Genomic DNA, 21,295 nt, shown 5'->3' with positions numbered 1-21,295 from the left:
GGGGTGAGGGAGCCCGATGCAGGGCTTGATCCCAGGACTCTGGGATAATGACCTGAGTCAAAAGCAGATGCTTAACCAACTGAGCCACCCAGGGGGTCCTGCACTGAATTTTTCAGTATGAAAAATTCCAGACTAGAAAAAAACAAACCTGTATTAAGTATAACTCTTGTTTAGGAGTAGTATCCTTTACTTGGTCCTCAAGTGTTTGATACATTTTTTAATGGCTGGCTGGGAAAGAAAAAACAACTCTAGACTTTAGAACAAAAGAATATAGATGGAATATAAGGAGGTGATAAACTTCTATTACAGGCATACGTGGGAATTCTAGAATGGCTAAGTGAAAAGCTCAGTAAATCCTTTCTACAAGAAGAAGAACATGATAAAACTGGACAAATGATAAAAAAAAAAAAACCTATCATTTAAGTGCTCTGGAAATTGAACAAAGGTATACAACGAATTGAGAACATTTATTGATAAGAATCTACAGAAACTCAGTAACAATAGTAAGAGTCAGAACAGACTCTAATAAGCTACTTCCCTGGCTGAACAGGAGAACTGTAGACTGCCTGAACTTTGAAAACTCATTACCCAACACATACATTAATCCACAGACAAAGTGGGGAAGCCTACCAGCTCAAGATATTTAAGTACAATCTTTGACTAATCAATGACCACTAAACAATGCTGACTCAAGCTTAAAATTAAATAAATAAAAACTTAGCAGAGACATCAGTGGGAACAGTGAGAGGAAGATACAGAATTATTTCAGGCAAGTCGCCAAGCAAAAACAGTAAGAGAACCACCTTGAGGAGTAGGGGACAGTTGAAATCTAGAGCTGCTATAATATAGTATCCTAAATGTCCAGTTTTAAACAACAACAAAGAATCATGGTGCTTGTGGAAAAGTAGGAGCCTATGCCATATACATAGGAAAAAGGTTGTCAATTGACACCTTGTGGGGGTGCCTCAATGTTACACTTAGTAGACAAAAACCTCAGAACAGCTATTATAAATATGTTCAAAAATTAAAATGATATTTAAAGAATTAAAGGAAATGTGATGACAATGATTTATAAAAAAGAATATAGTAAAGAGAGAAATTTTATAAAAAAGAACTAAAAAAAATTCTGGAGTTGAAATTATAATTACTAAAATGAAAAAAATCAGTAGAGGGTCTCAATACAAGATTTGAGATGGCAGAAGAAAAAAATCAGTGATCTTGAATACTGACCAATAGAGATTATCCAATATGCAGAGAAAAAAATGAAGAAAAATGAATAGAGCTTCAGAGAACTGTGGGATACCATTAAACACAAACGTACATGTAATCGGGAGTCTAAGAGGGAAGAAAGGGCAGAAAAAAAACTGAAGAAATAACAGCAGAAAACACCCCAAATTTGGTACATAACAGCACCCTACACATAAAGAAGCTCAACAAATTCTAAGTAGGATAAGCACAGTGGGATCTACATCATACACATCATAGTCTGTTTAAAGCCATACATACACACATACACACACTAAAAAGAAAATCTTGAAGGAAATGTCAAGTACAGGGGAACCATAATAATTATAACATCTGATTTCTCATTAGAAACAATGCAGGCCAGAAATTAGTCATCTGATACACCCAAAGTGCAAACGAAAAAAATAACTGATGACTAAGAATATTATACCCAGTAAGACTCTTCTTTAAAAAATAAAAGCAAAATAAAGACATTCTTAGATAATAATTGGGAGAATTCACTACCAGCAGACCCGAGTTACAAGACATATTAAAGGAAGTTCTTTAGGTTGTAAGGAAGTGATACCAGATGTTAACTCAAATCAACACAAAGGATAGAGATCAATAAAAGTAATCACACAGGTAATTATGAAGCACAGTATAAATATGTTGTCATTTCTTAACTGATTTAAAAGACAACCGCATAAAACAGTAATAGTAAAATTATATTGTTGAACTTACATGAAGATAAAATGTTTGTGATAATAATAGCACCAAGGAGAGAGGGGCAATGGAGTTATATAGAGTATGGAAATAACACCAGACAGTAACTCAAATTCATAGGAAGAAATAAAGAATACCAGAAATTAGTGGGGGGGGGGGGAGAGGGAAGGAATACCAGAAATGGTAAACACATAAGTTAATGTGAAAGTCTCCTATAATTATAGATATTCTCCTTTCTCCTGACTTCTTTAAAAGATAAAAAGTTATAGACTGCAATAATTATAACACTGTATTATTGAATTTATAACATATATAGGCATTTTTTATATAGATATATGACAACAATAGCACAAAGGAGAGGGGAGGAAATGAATTATATTGGGGCAGACTTTCTATATTTTGATAGAGTTGTTAGCATTAATTTTAGACAGGTAAGACACATATCGTAATCTGTAGAACTACTAAGAAAATAACCAGGAAAAAAACTGTAGGCCCAAAGTTTAAGATTATCTGAGAACATTAGAAAGGTTAGTCACATCCACAATTGAAGTATAGTTTAGGTTTGTTTTTACAATTTCATAGATTCAAGAAATACACTTACCTGAGATACATCTGTCATGTGCCAATGAAATCAGAGGCACATTGACTTTTCCTATATATATATTCTCTTGAGTATCACTATCATCAAACACATAAAAACTCAGAGACTCTGACTTAAGGTATCGATCCAAATCCATATTCATTGGCACTGGGAAACACATATGATCATCAAACTGTGGATCATTGCTACTGGGAATGATGGCTGTATCGTGGTCTGCAAAATCAAAAAACTTGTACACAACATATGGGTGTGGCTGAAGGTGGTTTGCTCGGGATGTCAAGTGGCTGCAACATCTGACTGTAATATGAAGTTCATTTAAGTTGCCATCTGTGGAATCAGTAGAACTGGGCTGAGAAGTTTTGGGTGCTGGCTGACTTGACTGGAAAAAAATACATAGTTATATTACAGTAATAACACATTGAAAAGATAAATAGCAGCTGCCAAATCCCAAACAAAATAATCTGGTGAATGAACAGAAAGCTGTATATTTACACTTCATGGTGAATTTCTCAGTAAAAAACCTGATTCTTAGTCAAAACTAATATTCCCTAGAACATGTGTGAACAGGTGATCTTAAGCTATTAGTGATAAATATAGATGACTGAGCTTACATGTAGAGACTGTTGTTAAAACAAAACCAAGAATTGTTATTCTCTAATTCTATTTAATAACTAATGAGTAATGTGAACAGATGGGTCCAAAGACAAATGTCCTCTAGGTCACAATTTTAAGAGCTGATTCCTCAAGGACTCCAGCTATTGTGATCCTATCTCACTCTTAGGTAAGAATCCAGTGAATTTGATGAAGCCCACCCAGAGAGATTATTTCATTATATTTGGGATGGTCCTCCTCTTCAACCAATGGTGTTTGGGAAAGCAGATATTTGAGTCCAGATTAGCCAGCATACTGAAGTTCAACTGCTATGAGAACAGGAGAACATGGTCAGAGATAAACACCGGAGGGCATAAAAAGTTAGGATTGGGAGGACATTTCAGAAGAAAGATGAGTGAAAGGAATGATTAGGCAGAGCTGGAAGATACTCCATGGCCCCTTATGAAACTATTGTTCAGGTAGACAGTGCGTAAGTATTTTAACAAACAATTGCACTAATTGTGAAGCCCACCATAGCTGATGACCTGGGACAAAGAAATGTTGGTGCTCCAGGGCCTTGTTTAGTTTAGCGTTGGACCATTCTCTACTTTCCACAAAGGGGCTCCTCTTCAACTGCTTTTCTGAATCTGGAACCTCTGACTCCAGCAAGTTTACCAGAGAAGGCAAAATAGAACCGAACTCATCATGGCCTCAGCAGAGACATCTCGTGGTGTGGTGAGGAGAAACCTGAGAAGGGGATCCCAGTACTGCTATCCCAGGGCTGGTTTGTATTCAGCTACAGAACTCTGAGTGCAATGATTTAAGAAGTACCTCCTCTCTTTCTCACTCCAAATCTACCCACAAAAGCTGGAATTCGAACAAATGACTCACCCAAGCCAGAAAATGGGAGTCTAAAGACAATAAAACTACAAAACTAAATAAATAACCTGGTCTATTTTTTTAAAAAGATTTTATTTATTTATTTGAGAGAGTGAGAGAGAGAGCATGAGAGGGGAGAAAGAGGGAGAAGCAGATTCCCCGCAGAGCTGGGAGCCTGATGTGGGACTTGATCCTGGGACTCCAGAAACATAACCTGAGCCAAAGGTAGTCGCTTAACCAACTGAGCCACCCAGGCACCCTAACCTGGTCTATTTTTAATTCTCTTTTCCATTACAGCATTTCTCAATGTATGTTCTGAAGAATACTAGTCCAGAAAGATGATCTCTGGGAAACAGGTGTCATTCTTTTGTAAGTTTGGGAATTAATGTTATATTAGTCATGGTTTTTTAATTGAAAATTATGGAAACTAATTCCACCTAGCAAACACAACAAAAAGAGACTTTAATGTTAGTCCATATGGTTAGTTCATAGAATTGCATAGCAGAAATGCGGGTGGGCCTTAGGAAGGTAAGAGGACTGGAAAACTGCCAGAATTTACACTCGATCTAGTGCCCATTTTTCTCTGTATGCTTGCTCATTATTCTTTCTCTCCAGACCCATGTTCTTTCCTTTGCTGGTTAACATGGTAGAAGATGGCTGCCCTACAGCTCCCAATTTCACATGTTCCAAGCAGGGAAGATCTCGCTTTCTCTTGAAAACAGAATCAGATTGGCTTAACTGGGGTCAGGTGGACACTCCCGAATCAGTAGTCATAATTGAGTAGAGAGTGGCAGTGGACAGGACCACTTGGCATAAATGTGGCCTCTGGCGGGGCCATTTTTTCCAAACGAAAAAAGATAATTATGACTTGAGCAGACATTCCAACATGTTTCAACTATATTTTATTCCTTTGTTACTCAATTCAAGCGCATACTTTAAGCTTTCCTCTTGGGATTCTTGTTATACATTACAAGTCAAGGACCCTATTTCACTTGACTTACGTTAGTGCTTTCTGCATTCACTGGATCATGGAATTCTTTTGGAAGTACGGCCATTAAGACTCCATGAAACACAGCTTGGGCGATGCTGCTCTGAGGAATTGTGTTTAAACTTGCAGCTCAGGATACTGCAATTTTTCAAAAGTGCCCTGGGTAGCGCAAGGAGTTCCTTTGTGGTGTTGGAACAACTCTGGGTCTTTCTTGTGGTGGCAGTTACATGAATATATACAGGTGGTAAAACTGCACAGGACACACACACGCACCCCGCCCCCCCCCCCCCACATACACGAGTGCATGTAAAAACTGATAAAATACGAATAAGGTCTGTAATCTAGTTAAAGGTATTGTACCAACGTCAGTTTCCTGGTTTTGATAATGTATTGCAGTTATGTAAGATGTTACAATTGGGAGAAGCTGGGTGAAGGGTACATAGAACTTCTCTGTACAGTTTTTGTACTTCCTGTAAATCTATAATTCTTTCAAAATAAAAAGTTAAAAAGAGTCACTTGATGGCTGTGAAAGAAAATGATTTTGGTTTAAAGCATGACATAAAAAGACATATTATAAAATTTCTGTATCATAAAAATGTCTTAAAGTCCAACCAGCTCACCCATTGCATTTGCTCTGGCCCCTTATAATTTGATGTTATATATCCCAAAGCCTTTGCTCGTTCTCGATAAAGTCGAATTGCTTGATCCATGGGAATCCGTAATCTGAACCAGTATTCCACTGTGCCAAAATTTGGGATGTCTCCTTTAGTTCCTACAAACCAATGCATAACTCACTGTTAAAATTTTATACTGAGTAAAATAATATATGACTTGCACAAATGATGTGTGATTGGCAAAGAACAGAGCCGAAGAAAATCAAGTTACTTCTGCAAGTCTGAGTTTCATTGTATGTTAAGTATTATTAAAGAGCTATGTCAAATTATGTTTGAGATATTCCAACTTGTGCTATTGCAATCCTTCTAAAATATAAAGAAAAAACTAAACACTGTATTAAACACTGCACAGATTCTTTTTGATGCTACAGTAGCTTGTTTTTAACTAGTTGTACTCAATGTAGACTGACAGATACAATATGAAATCTCAAGATTATAAATATGAAATTCCACATTATGGTTCAACTTTCAAGAAGTCTTTGGCACCTTCCCACTTCTCCACTGTGCCACAAGCACAGGGACAAATGCTACAGCTATGCCAAATATATGCCGGATGTAATTCATGCTTGCATGAGGTTTGCCCTATATACCCTCACTCTTCTTTCCAAGTCGGGCAGCTCTTCATCTCTCTTCCTCTGTGAAGATTTCCTCTGTAGCTATTAGGGGATTTAAGGGTTCTCTGCTTCCTTCAAAGAGGGGAGGAAAATGTTCTCTCATTAGGACACTGATTCCTTTCACATAACTCTCTGTTCACCAGCATATTTCTCACCCACACTATGTATCTCTTGAGGGCAAGGACTGTATTTTCCATTGATAGATTCCTACCCGAGGGACTAGTATACAATGGGTATTCAATATTTGTTGAATAGAAGATATTCTATATGTAAGCTTTCCTGAACATATATTATTAAAACTATTTCCCCATTCTCTTCTACTTCATCAATTTCTTTCTCACTGATGGATCATTCTCATCAACACGCAAACATGATTCAAATCTGATATAATTTTTTTAAAAAAAGTCCTAGAACAAGAATATTAATGCATATACATATTTTCTTGTATATGCTTAAAATTTCTTTGGAAGAATTTGCAGCCTTTGGTGAGAGGTTCCAGGGTAGCTGGGGGAGGAATGGAAGGGAGAGATTTTAAAGTACAAACTTTTATACCTTTTGATTTGTGAGTGATCTAAATATGTTACCCCTGTCATCAATCAATCAATAAAATAAAATCCCCCCCGAGAAGCTAAGTCACCCTCTTTTCTTCTTGAAATGGTTTCTTTACTTGTCCTCTAGGATACTATATGCTCTTGGCTTGCCTTTCAAATCAATTTAGTTTCCTTTGCTGGTGTCTCTTCTTCTCCGTGAACTCTAAGTTGTGCGGTTTTCCAAGGCTCAGTCCTTGGCCACTTTCTCTGCTTTGTGTACATTCACTCTCTATGTGATATTATCTAGGCCAAAGGCTTAAAATATATTCCATACAGTAATGACTCCCCCCTTTCATGTGTTTATCCCTGACCTTGGGGATAGGGCTAGTGTATTCACTGCCCACGTGCCATCTCCACTTGGCTATCCAACAGGCAGCCAGTCTTAGCTTGTTCAAACAAAACTCTTGATTTTCTTCCCCAGATTTGTTCCTTTCCCAGGCCTATTTCAATAAATGGGTTCACGATTCTCCTTGTTGTGCATGCCAGAAATTCTTGTCTCCTCCATTTCCTTCATTACTCTCCATTGAATTGATAAGCAAGTCTTAAAGTTAATGAAACATAAACTGAAAATAACCACTTCTTGTCACTCTTCTCACTACCATCTTACTCCAAGCCACCATCATCATCTTTCTAGATTAATGCAATAGCCTGATAATGACCCTAATTTTCCCTCTTGGCCTCAACAGACTATTCTTCCCCCAGCACCCAGGGTGGTTTTTCTAAGACTTATGTGTGATCACATCACTTCCCTCCTCAAAATTCCAATGACTTTCATCACTCAGAGAAAAAAAATCCATTTGCCTCACCATGACCTCCAAGTCTCTAGAGCATGATACGGTCCTTCCACTGTTTTTCTGTTTTGTTTTGCTGTTGTTGTTGTTTATGTTTTTTAAAGTGTACTTTCTTTTCTTTAAAAGTTTTCATTTAAATTCCAGTTAGTTAACATACAGTGTAATGGTAGTTTCAGGAACAATTTAGTGATTCAACACTTCCATACGTCACCCAGGGCTCATCACGACAGACAAGTGGCCTCCTTAATCCCTGTCACCTATTTCCCCATCCCCCACCCACCTCCCTTATTGGTAACCAGCAGTTTGTTCTCTAGAGTTAAGAGTCTGTTTCTTGGTTTGCCATCCCCCCCCTTTTCTCCCTTTGCTCGTTTGTTTCTTAAATTCCACATATGAGTGAAATCATATGGTATTTGCCTTTCTCTGACTGACTGACTTTGCTTCGTCGTTCTTCTATTGCTTTAATCACTTTTCTGCTTTAGCCACTGGCCTTCTTGCTGTTCCTCCAACATGTCATGTTTGTCCCTCCACTTGGTACTTGCTGTTACCTCTGCATGAAACATTCTTCTCCTGGATCCTGTCATGGATCTTTACTCAGGTCTTTATCAATGTCAACCACCAGAGAAGTTCTTATCTGAATTAGCAACCTTCCATATTTCTCGTTAGCCTATTCATTTTTATTCATTTGAGGAGATATATATTTGTTTCATGGACTGTTTTCCCCTCTAGAAGGTAAGCTACATGATGGCAGGGGCTCTGTCTTACTTAGCACTGTACTTCCAATGCCTACTAACAGTGATAACATCAGCTCTTAAAAAAATATTTGATGGGACGCCTGGGTGGCTCAGCGGGTTAAGCTGCTGCCTTCAGCTCAGGTCATGATCCCAGCGTCCTGGGATCAAGTCCCACATTGGGCTCCTTGTCCAGCAGGGAGCCTGCTTCTCTCTTTGCCTCTGCCTGCCACTCTGCCTGCTTGTGCTCTCTCTCTCTGACAAATAAATAAATAAAATCTTAAAAAAAAAATTTGGTGAATGTACTACAGTTAATGCTTAATCAAAAAAGGGTATTAATATGGTAAATAAATATTTGCACTTATAAACTTCTAAAAAATTAATAGCCATTGCACTGACATCACCCATGACATTTAGGATAGTCTAACCAACTGTGGGCAGATCAGTTAGAGGACACTGTCCTACCCTCAAGGCATCTTGAATCCCTAGAGAAGGCAGTAATGTCGAACACCATATTAATACATAAACCAGATTAGCGATTCAAATGTCCAAAGGTTATAAGATTGTACTTACCAACCAAACTTGCTGTGCAAAATATTCGACTACTTTTTTCTAGGATTTCATGGAATCTCAACTGACCTGCCGCAATTGTTTCATAATCTGTGCTGTAAGCTTGGTGGACCTCAAGAGTGATAGTATTCTTCTGAATATATTGTAAAAATAAGTCATTAACATGAACGAGATATTGAGAAGTGAAGTTGTATTCTGGGTGAAGGCCTTGTACAATGGGAGTTGTCTGTAGCTCAAAATCATAGAAAGCATAGGTACAGAAAGTGACAGGCTCTTTATCTCCAGATGCCTGTAAAACTTCAGAAGAAAAGGTTACTTTGTTGATATGGATTTCAAATAGGTTTTCGCCTCGTTCTAAGTGAAGAGTTTCATCAAATTCATCAGTGGAGTCATCTGGTGTGATTTCTGGTTTAAATTTATACTGCTTGGTGCCATAGGCAATATCCTTTAATTGGGCTGCAAGAGAAGACACACAATTTAGATATTTTTTAAATATTGACATATGAAGATACAAACTGGCTTTTGAAGTGTTATGAAGTCTAACTGCTTTGGTGAAGAGTCTCAATCTTAAATTCTATGACTACATGGTTTTTCTGTGGGTAATATTGTAGTCTACAAAAATTCATCCTTTGTTTTGACACCGCTTATTAACAAGAAACTTACAACTCAAGTTATAATACAGCCTGTACCAGGAGAAAGGAAAAAGAAAAAAGAAAGAAATGTTTTTGAACGAAGAGCTGAAGTAAATATTTGGATTCTCCCTATTCTGCTGTTTCTGCTTTATTATATTCTCTCCTTTAAAGTCAGTTTCTTTTTCCACTGGCTCTTTCTCTTCAGCTTCCTAAAGCATCTCCTTTTCTACTTTTGGGGGGATGGATATGTTTACTGCCTTGATTGTGGTGATGGTTTCACAGTGTAGCCATGGGCCCAAATCACCAAGCTGTATGCCTCAAATATGTGCAGTTTAAAGTATGTTAATTGTACTTCCCAAAATCTGTGTTTTAAAAAGATATGTCTTTTTTAGATACACATTTCATCCCCATGTTACATCCAAATTTCTGGAAAAAGTAACACATGCTTGTGTGTACAGTTCATCATCAACAGACATTCTCCAACCTCCTGCAAAGAGTATCTGCCTTACTTTCCTCATGAAACTGCTCCAGAAAAGGTTACCGATAACAAATCAATTGCTAGATGGAATAGACTTTGGTTCTTGTATCATTGATTTCTTTGCTTCCTTGACACTGATGGTCACTTTCCCTTTTATGAACCGCTGTCCTACTTTTTTTTCTTCTACCTCTCTTGTTTTTTCTTTTTTCTATTTTTTTTTTTAAAGGGTTTTCTCTTTTTCTCGTAGTTTGCTGGGGGCCCTGTTCTTATCCTCTTGTTAGTCTATGTATTCGTATAGGCAACCTCCATCTTTTATGATTTCTGCTACTATCAATATGCAAAGACTCTCCTTTTTCTTTTTCTTCTTCTTTTCTTTTAAAGATTTTATTTGACAGACAGAGATCACAAGTAGGCAGAGAGGCAGGCAGAGAGAGAGGAGGAAGCAGCCTCTCTGCTGGACCCCGGCTTTATGACCTGAGCTGAAGGCAGAGGCTTTAACCCACTGAGCCACCCAAGCGCCCCTCTCCTTTTTCTATTTTTATTTCAGATTTATTTTCTGAACTCCAGATCCTTACATCTCATGGCTTGCTGGGCCCTCTGTCTAGATATCTCCTAGCCACATCAAACTCAACATATCCAAAATAGCATAGAGCCAATGTAGAGTATTCTCTTCCAGGTATTTCTGTACTCAACATCTCAAGTGCTGGTGTTAGCATTCATCCAGTTGCTTACACCTGTTGCCACAGAATCGGTCTAGTTTCTCTTTCTCTTAACTATCCCCACATCCACAGGGCCACTACAATTCAACACTGTCTCCTAAGTCTTTCCAAGTTTGTCCCTGTCCATTCTCTGTCCACTAATGCTACTTTATCAACATTCCCAGTGTTTATTACCCAGATTATCACAGAACCCAAAGTGCTTCCTTCCTTCATATCTTATTCTTTCTAATAACGATAGCATAATCTCCAAAATGCAGTTCTGGATATATTATTGCCTACCTTAAAAACTGCTTAGTGGTCTTCTAGGTTATCAAGTGCCAAACTCTTCAAGGTGGCAAACAGGGCCTTCATGAACTGGCTCTTCCCAGCCTTAACTGGAGAGATTCTCCCCCTTTACTAACTACGAGTTCCAATTAGATCAGCGTTGGTGGTATAGTGGTGAGCATAGCTGCCTTCCAATTAGACGGATCTACGTGCAGTTTGGCAAATGAAAGGCAGTGCTTCACAGTTAGGGCATTTAACATGAATCCTCTACTCTCTGGAATGCCTTTCATTGTTTTTACTTAGTGGTGAATTCCGTCATCTTTTAAGATTCCAAACTTACTTAGCATAGTCTTCCCTGAATCTTCAGGTTTAAATAGGTATTCTCTCCTCCATGTTTCCTTGGTATCACCTGCATTTTCCTAGCTTCACATTCTTCACGGTCAAGTATAACTATTTATGTGCTCTCTCTTTGTTTTAAAAAAAATACTTTATTTACTTATTTGAAAGAGAGAGAGAGAGAGAGACAGTGAAAGCATGAGCGAGAGGGAGGAGTAGCAGAATCCCCACTATGTGTGGAGCCTGGGTCGGGGTGGCGGATGCAACAACGCAGGGCGATTCGTCAGAGCAGGGAGATCCTAGGACACAATGAAGTCATGGCCCAAGCCAAAGTCAGGCGCTTAACCAACTGAGCCACCCAGGTGCCCTTATCCTATGTGCTCCATCTTATGAGTTCCTTGAGGGTGGTACCTGAGCTTTTCTTTTTTTCCTATTTGGATTCTCCCTCCCTAGCACATTGCTTAGGATGCATTAAGAGCCTTAGCATGTCTAAGGAATGAATCAATAAATTTAGGGGAAGATTTAGTAAGACTAAAAGGAATGAAAATCCTAAACTATGTGACCTCCTTGTTATTCAGGAAAATTTTAGTAAGCAAATTTTTATTGAGTACTACTTGAAATAAAAGGTATATACTGCTCTTTGGCTTTTGGAAAACTCTGTTCAGGCAGATAAAAATATTTACTGAACCCTTCTACTTAGAGCAGTGGTTTTTACAGTGTGCTTTGGGAACGCTGAGGGTCCCTGAAACTGCTCTGAAGGTTTGAGAGGTCAAAACTATTTTTAAAATAATCCTGACATGTCACTTGTCTTTTTCATTCTTATTCTCTCACAAGTGTTTAATGGAGTTCCCCAGACTACATAATGTGTGATATCATAACAGATTGAATGCAGAAAGCAGGTTTAAAAACCCAGCTGTTTTCTATTAAGGTGCACACCAAAAAGTTTGCAAAAATGTCAAACAATTAAAAAAATGTTAAACAGTTTAAAACAACGTCACTCTTCTCACTATTTTTCTGTATGGAAAATGCAGTTTTTAAAAAATAAATACTGTAATTTATGTTAACATGTAATGGGTTTATTATGATTTTAGCATGACATAAAATAAATATTTTCAAAATTTCTCTTTCAATTCTTAATATGATAAGTAGAACCCATATAAGCAAGAGGCCTTTGGGATCCTCAGCAATTTTCAAGAGTGTAAAATTACTGCTGGCATCAATCATTTGAATTAAACATTGTATGCCAGAGGACATGAAAGAGACACTAAGTACTCAGCCTCATAGAATTTATATCGCAGTCACAGGGAATATGCAAAACTCGAACAGTGAAGAACACTTATATAATATAATCCCCACACATATTTTTTGGGTACATAAGAGGAAAAATGGGAAGTACTGAGGTAGTGTTTTACAAAGTATAGTCTTGCAACTGCATCTGAATCACTTGGAGTTATTTCTAAATCTATAGAACCATAGATCCCCTGATCTCTAGGGGTAGGGCTCAGGAAGCTACATTTGAAACAAGTTCCTCATGTGATTTTCATACTTACTCAAGTCTGGAAACCACACTGCAAGGACATTTCAAGTAGAGGAAGGGCTAGGAGTGACTGGAGCCAGCTTCCTGGCAGAGGCGTGCATTGCATTTGGTTAGAACTCAAAGCAGGGCAAAAAGGGTATATGTTGGATATTAAAGGTGGAGCAAAGGTACAGTGGCAGGACCGAGAAAGGCGAATCTGCAAAAAAGCAAGTAGACTTGTTTGGATGAGATACCTAGCTTGCTTAGAAGAGAAATGAGGAATGGGGTGGTGAAGTTAGTTCTGTGGTACTCCATAAAGTACTCTGAAATTTTGCCTGCAACACTGAATCTGGAAAGCAATAGAAAATTACCAAAAATTCTTAAGTAAAAAAGAATCAGATAAAAACAACCTTTCTGGTAAATTCTCATTACAGCTATGAATTAGAAAAAAAAACAGAGCAAAAGGATATTGTGAGTGTGGATTTAGATGACATTTTCAACTATTGTAAAATCCATTCATCTAGGTACTGTGGACAAGGAATTGTACCTTCTAGTTTCTGAATGCGTGCAGCTCTGCTATCAAGAAGATGAACATATTGTTCCACTTTGAGTTCATAATCTTGCTGCAGATTTTCCATCTTCTGGGTCACTGCTTCAACTTCCATCTAAAAAATAAGAGATAACAAGTTTCAATACTTAGGATTAGTTCCATTTTCATTTTTTAAAGCAACTCTGAGTCAAGCATTTCCTAGATCTTGGGGATATCAGGAGCCGTAAACCGTGGTTTTCTGACATCAAATAGCTTACAGTTTAGAAAATTATGCTTGGCAATGTTCATAAATCAGAAACAAAATTAACAAGACCCCAGATTCCTTCTCACGGAGGTGATTTTCCTGTTTGTTAAAGGCTAAGATAACATGTGGTTGTGGTAGGATAACTACAATGCATTTGCAGAACGTGCTAATACCAGCACAGGTGAATTCATGGCTGCTCTTTCTGCTCTAAAAACCAGGGGCTTTAAAAAAATTATTTGTTTTTAAACTATTTACTCTAAGCACCTAGTTACAAGGCCAAATTCCAGACATGTGGTAATACATGATAAGAGATGATAACAGATGATAATACATAATACTGCTCTGAAAAGTAATCATCAGTAGAATATCATAGGACACCTATTCTCCCATCTTGTGCAGCACATTACCTGATAATCTTTATTAATTTTATGTTGCATAATTAGCATGTTTCGTGTCTTTTCAAGTTCTTGAACTGTTTCTGCATAAGTTGCTTGTAGCTCTCTCACGGAGCGTTCTAGATCTTTGTTAATTTTATTGTCTACTTTCTCTAAAAAGGAAAGGTCTCCGTTTTTTTGTGATTTTTGAGCCTAAAATAAAAACATGTTTTATTACTGAAATAAGAGTTTCTAAAATGTAATCATGTGAATTAATACAGATAGAACAAGGAACAGTCATTAATTGAAAACAGATATATTTCCATTTTCCATCAGGAATAAAACTATCCTGATACAGAAAATGTATTTAGATAGACATTTGGAACAATTACAGAGAATTCATAAAACAGTTTATTACTTCATGACATAAAGAAGAATCATGTACATTTATTTCCATTTCTTCAACTGATTAAAAGCTACAATGTTGATCTAAAGGGAAAGAAATGTATTTTCTTGTGTTGTCTTATAAATAACAGATTATCCTAGAACTGAAAAATATCTTCTGGTAACATTTATAATTCAAGATTTTATTTAAGATAATAGGGTGTACCAGGGCCTCTTAGGGCAGAAAATTATTGATTAGTTTTATAGCGAGGCATGTAAAAGTGAAATGTTTGTTTACAGTTGGAGAAAGTGCTCTAAAGAGTTTTTGAGGTCTATTTTAATGTAATTTTGATGTCATTATGAAATATGTATATGCTGTAACTAAATGTCACCTGACCACTTTCCTGAATAATTCATTCTCCAAGTATAAGGGTTACAGACAAGGGTCATCATTATGCTGAAACAGTTATATGTAGACATGAAATTCATGGTGAATTTTAGAAAGTTACCTTTATAAGCAGGAGAGCTTCACTCAATTCATCAGCATTAATATCACTCTCCTGCAAAAGATAGAGTAAGTAAAAGCTCACAATGAGATATTAATGGAAAGTACAAGAGACATTCCAACTATGCAGTTTATCCTCACGGAGCACAAGCTGCCAGATACCATGAACTAAAAAACTAAGTATAAGAGACATTCCAACTCTTCAGAATCTTCCCCCTGAAACGTAAGCTGTCTAACAACCATGAATTAAGAAACTAAGTAATACATTTGTACTCTTTTGCTTTGTAGTATAGTTTCCTCCGAGCATACAATATTGAGATAAACATATGATGTTTATTTCCTAAATCAGAAAACAGTTCACCTGGTTGTAAAACTTTAGGCGGTGTTTAAGGTCATCAAGTTGTTGTTTTTGTTCCAGATACTGTAACTGTAGTTCTCTGTTTTCTTGACTGAGTTTCTCATTTTGGTCTTAAAAATAAAGTTGACACAATTAGAAAGATAAGAGAGCCTGAGGCGTAAGAACGTGTTTAAAATTAATTTAATTCCTGATACACACCAAGCTCGAACTAGCATCGCTCTGGTCAGAGAGGAAATTGTGCTAGCACCTAGACAAAGGCAGTGAGGGAATGAGGAACAAACGAACACTATCATGTGTCTACCATATGATCCAGTTGCTTATCAAAAACTGACGACTTAAGTTCACAGTATTAATATAAGGAAATTGTGGCCTCTGAGACTTCAAAGGAACATTCTATCTAAATACCTAAGAAAATATGTTTCTAAATCTATGATTTTTACTTACTTATTAAGGGTCCTGAAAGGCATGCAAAAAAAAATTTTTTTTTGCCTTTTAGTGTTTTAATTGACTTCAAGTTTTCTTTTCCAAATTTAGCATAAAGTCTTTTTATTAAAACAACATAATTTCTCTGGTAATAACTACGCCGATAATTTTAATCAACCACACTTTGAACAAATCTGTTAAGATAGGAGAAATGGATTCTCAGCCAGTGCATGGTAGTAGCATCAGTAATAATTCATGTGTGCTTTTTATTCATTGATTTCGTGCTGTTAATTGGTAGGACATGGACTCAGAGCTCTCGTTAAGGAGTAGAGATAGGTTACGTTCACCCAGGCACTCATTCACCTGAACGCACAAGCAGGAGCATAGGGTAGAGCTACAGAAGACAGTAAATCTATAAAGAGACTAATTTTTTGCTCCCTGCATTAAACATATGCTTAACTTAAAAGAAAAAAAAAGCTAGCTAACAAATCTATTCTTTAGTCTCATGTTCTTAAGCGTACTCTTCAATAGAGTTCATTGAGGGGGTCAAGTATTCTTTTTGGCTCCCTGTAGCCTAACTCTAAACCATGTCATCCAAAGTGTATCCACTAATCTCATCCTATTTTCAAAGATTTGTGTTTATCAAAAGTTCCCAATTCAAGTTGTACGTTCTTGTTTCCATTTCTTAAAAAAAAAGCAAGCCAATGCATTTGCCAAGAATTCCTTACATGAATACATTTGCACACTGAATGCCTTTTATACAAAAATACATTTCTGACTTTTATAATGCTTTGTGTTCCCAAGCTATAAATGCTACATGTAAGTGAAAATTGTAAATTACACAATTAAGAAGCAAGGGACTAAATCTGGATATTTTTAATGTCACATATTTCCTGGCAAACTAAAAAGGAAAAAAGAAAGTGACTCTAAGGTATGCAGAGACATTTTACTATCAAATATATAAACATTTTTTATCTTATTGATGAAAGATTAAAAGGTATAGAATATAAACTGCTAATACTCAGTGACCAAAATGAGAGAGTTTCCAAATGTGAACAGTATTTGAAAATTTTGGAAGGTAAGGTCAAATACCTGTCTTCAAATTAAAAATCAGGATTAATAATAAATATGAATTCATAGAGGAAATAAACAACTCTTTTGGTTACAGAGTAGAATAAGAAGGCGGAACGTTTTATTTTATGTTGATTAGGGTTAAAAAATCTAGATAGGAATAGCTAGGTACCAGAAATAAGGTAAATACAGTAAGAAAAATGTAAAACCAAAGGACTTGAGAATGATATAATTTCCTTCTCTGGCCTGCAAGAAGTGTTACGGGTTGTGAGAATGAGGTAAAGGGTAAAAGGGCATGACTTCCCCACCTTCATCCAGACAGAGTGTATTTTGATTTCTAGTTTTGTGCTCTAGTTTTTCTATTCTTTCAATATTTCAGAGCAGGGTCCCAAGGATGATATGCTAGTAGGTATAAATAAACTTATTCAAATGTTTCTTCCTTTGCTGGTTTCTGTTTCCACAATCATGTCCCCGTTTCACTGATCTTTTTGAAACTAGGGTGTTATTAGTGGGAAAATAACTTATTAGTGGAAGAAGACATTACTGAATGCCAGTACCTTTCTCTCTGCTAAATTTTATGTAGAATTATCCACGATATTTTTCCTTTCTCAAACTGTTTACTGGGGGTAGAACTCCTGAATCTTTTAAAAGCACGGAGACGCTGTAGTTCAAAGAAGAGATAGACTTGCTGAATTATAATATGAAAAATCAAAGCATCCTGTACAAGATGAAAAATAACCTCCTTACCTTATGATTTGACAAAAAGCAGGTTAAGCTAAACAGCATTTTATTCAAATGAGATAACATTTTACTCTTTTAAAATTATGTTCTTCAAGCACACCATTAATAAGCAGAGTGCAGAGAACAATTCAACTAAACAATTTTCAGAGCTCCTTTGTGCTAATATCTTCAGCTGTGATCAATATAACCATATGCATTATGCTGAATTATGCATTTCAGCTAAAGATAGAAAGGAACTTTCAAAAGCAGGGCCTTTAAACACATGCAGTTAATTTAAGCATTAAGCAAATGCAAACTGCATTTACATATCCTTCCCCCACATATTCACACAATCTGAAACTAATTTGTACCTTGAATAAAGAGGTGAGTATTCTCTAAAAATAATTTGCCAGTTAGATGAATGACTCTAAGAACCCAGGGAAACATCTTCTGGCAAAGAACACTTGATACATGAAAAGGTAAATGTGTGAAGAGACTTCAAAGTAAAATGAAACAATTTCAAAATCTGTAATACAAAAAGAACTTCCTAAATATTAAAAGACTTTCTTATATAGATAATTCTAATTTTTTTTTGTTTAGTATTTCCCTGGAAAACAATGGCTCAAGGCTGTAATATTTTTCTTATAATCTATTGTAACATTTTCACAAAAAACCTCTGAACCTAAATCACTAGGTCTATAAATTTCAGGTAGTCAAGCAAAATAACTAAAATAACAATTGTATTAAAAAGATTCAGTTCTAGCAATTTTTCTTATGAAGACAAATGAATAAATGTGTAAAGCTTTGTGTAGAAAGATGTTTATGATACTTAAAAAAGTGGAAGCTATTTAAAAATTCATCCACAGAAGATTGTTGAACAATCTTTGGTACACCCTCACATGTAACATTATGACAGCCATTATAAATGATGATGATGTGGATTTACATTTATACTCAAGAAATGATTTCATGATATAGTAAATTTAAAAGCACATTATAAAACAATCTATGCATACAGAAACAACTCTGGAAGGACACACATAAAAGCAGTAATAGTGATTATCTTGTGGTTGTGTGATTGAGGGACTTCTGGATTATTATTTTTTTTTTTTTGGTTTACCGTACTTTTTTAATGGTTATACATGAATTATTTTTAATCATTCAAAAAAATCCTAAGAAGACATAAAAACTAGTAAAAAAAAAAAGATGAGGAATGGGTTAATGGTGGATTAAAATAACTTAGCAACTGTTATTTTAATCATTTAAAAGAAACTTTGGAGTTAATTCAACAATAATAGATCAGTTTAAAAAAAAAAAAAAAGACCACCAAGATTCTATCCCCTTATGAGTTTCTTTCCAGAGACCAATTCAGATGTATAAAGAGTTTTAGAATTTTTAATATTTAGGGAAATACAGAAAGCACAGAAATAAGACAGTTGGCTTTTCCCCCCCCCCATTTCTCTGTCTTTAAGAATGAGCAGTTTACACTTGTCTTTGGAAAAGAGAGAATATAGAGTGCTTCTGCTTCCTTCAGTCAACAAGGATTTACTGAGCAGCTACTAAACAAAAGCGCTCTGTTAAGTATCACATTAAAGTCAGGAACTATATATCCTTGACATCAAATACCCACCCAGTTACAAATCATGTCACTATCTCATTCTACTTACAATATTCCCAAGAAAAATTCATAAATAATTTTTCACAAAAATTCAATCACTTGGTAAGTAAATACTGCACATGTGTATTTCACTGAATTTAAGACTACATCGATTACGAGAAGTGTTCTGATTTCAGACTTCTTAAAAAAAGGTCAGACCATAATTTTAAAATGTTATCATTTGTAAGATGCCTCCTAATTTCAGAGATGTCAAAATGGGAAAAAAAAATCTCTCTTATCGTTAATAGGGCATTGTGATCTAAATCAATATATAGAATACTTACTAAATATGTGATTTTTAAACTGAGCCTGCATTAAACTTTGAAATGCTCTTGTGCAACAGAATTGCAAATGTTCAAAAGAAGCAATCTTATTATCACATCCCTTGGTTTGTGTAGTGGATAAGCAACAGATACAATGTTTGAAACAAAAATTTCAATTCCCCTGTTGTGCACTTGTGTGTATAATCTAGCAAATCAGACATCTACTTTAATTATAATTATTTTATTTCCATGAGATGAGAAGGGTGAGATCTGTGACTTGTATATGAAACTTATTAATGATTATTATTTTAGCAGGGACATCTTGACAAGTCTTCCTGGTAGTTAAGTTCACTGTCACAGAGTAGATTTAGATGTTCTCATTATTGCAGAGATCTTCCCTGTTCGGCCTATCAAAACCAGCAACTACTTCTGCTCCTCTGTCATCTTACGCTGCTTTGTTTTTATTCCCACTGCACTTGTCGCCACCTGACACGTTGCATATTTATTTAATTACTGTCAGTTTCTCCCTATTGAATTTATGTCGCATGAGGGCAAGGCCTTTGTTTCAGTCATTGCTGTATCCCCCAGAACTTTGAACAGTGTCTAGCACATTCTGGAGGCTCAATAAATGCTTGTTGACTGCTGTATACAGAAAGGTTTGACTGACATTTAGGAAAGCAACAACGAGGACAACAAAATGAAAGGTAATCTGAATAAAAGTATCTCTGATGAAGAAACAAGTCCTTTGGCACATACGCTAGGCTGAGTAAATGGAAATCTGGAGCGACCGGTAAGCTCATGCAAGTGGATGGCTGTTAATGAGCTGTGTTCCCCATATGGAGCAAGGCGCCTGGCAAAACAGTAGGCGCCTCATCAGTGCTGACTGAGTCAGTGAATAACAAGGAATAAGACAGATGTCTGAAATGAATAAGTCAGTAGTCGTTTTGTATGTACCTCTTTCGGTTTTGAATCTGTCAAGGATTTCAGTTTTGTCTGTTAGGTCAGATTTTAAGGCAGTCTCGAGTTGAGCGATCTGAACTTTCAGCTGCTGTTCCTTTAACTTCCATTGCTCTTCGTGGGCAGCACTGAAGGCACTGCAAAACACACGTGACAAGCAAGGAGAGCCTGGAAATCGGCTTCGACCGAAAATACGAGAGAGAAAAGCTTTTAGTGGCACAGAGACCACTGTCATCATGTCTTAGGAATTAAGTAAACATATGCTGGTCTGCTGCTGTTGAAACCAAGGCGCCTTTCTCAGGCTGCGGTTAGGAAACATGAAAGGGTTTGTGGGATGAGCAAAGGAACTGGCCTTAATTTAGAGCTCTATAGTCAGAAAAGTTGGCAGTGTGCAGCTTTTGTGGGACTAGTAAAGGAATTCAGATACTGTACATACTCCAGAGGAATCCGCAATTCCAAACCTCAGCCAGCGGCTTTGGATAAAACTCTTCTCTCCCACATACAAACCCTCTTAATACAGGGAAAAGGGGCTCGCCACCTGATCTCCACTTCTAGAATCTGAAACTTTTACTGAGTGTGCTAATAACACATTCACAAAATTCTGGCCATGAAATGAATAGCACAGTGAATGACAAGACAGTAATTCTGCTGTGAAGAAGCGGTGACTGTAGTTTTTGTCCTAAAACACCAACAGCAATAACAGGCTAAGAACAAAGTTTTACTTGTAACACAGCTGGTGTGAAAACCCAGTGAGAACACCCTGGTAAGAAGGACGAAGACAGAAATGTTATTCCCCAGTAAAAGTGTAGCCGTTTAAACTCACGTTCCAGTCTACTGATGAAATCCCAGCATTCACTTACACTAGTGGCTG

The 21,295-nt window shown here is 36.6% G+C and overlaps 1 protein-coding gene across 1 annotated transcript in view; it reads right to left on the bottom strand.

The window, feature by feature from the left end:
- RPGRIP1L (RPGRIP1 like) overlaps positions 1 to 21,295 on the bottom strand; it is a 94,447-nt gene that overhangs the window by 40,226 nt on the left and 32,926 nt on the right. The window contains exons 10-17 of the mRNA XM_080828721.1: positions 20,422 to 20,561; positions 15,337 to 15,443; positions 14,980 to 15,030; positions 14,120 to 14,299; positions 13,466 to 13,583; positions 8,977 to 9,429; positions 5,627 to 5,778; positions 2,549 to 2,927 (exon numbers count right to left, since the gene is read on the bottom strand). Coding sequence (XP_080684847.1) covers positions 2,549 to 2,927; positions 5,627 to 5,778; positions 8,977 to 9,429; positions 13,466 to 13,583; positions 14,120 to 14,299; positions 14,980 to 15,030; positions 15,337 to 15,443; positions 20,422 to 20,561 — 1,580 coding nt within the window. The remainder of the gene's footprint in view (positions 1 to 2,548; positions 2,928 to 5,626; positions 5,779 to 8,976; positions 9,430 to 13,465; positions 13,584 to 14,119; positions 14,300 to 14,979; positions 15,031 to 15,336; positions 15,444 to 20,421; positions 20,562 to 21,295) is intronic.

This window comes from Martes martes, assembly GCF_963455335.1.
Source record: "Martes martes genome assembly, chromosome: 17".
NCBI classification, from domain to species: Eukaryota; Metazoa; Chordata; class Mammalia; order Carnivora; family Mustelidae; genus Martes; species Martes martes.
The sequence above is the reverse complement of the archived record's forward strand: the minus strand, read 5'-3'. Positions and strand labels throughout refer to the sequence as shown.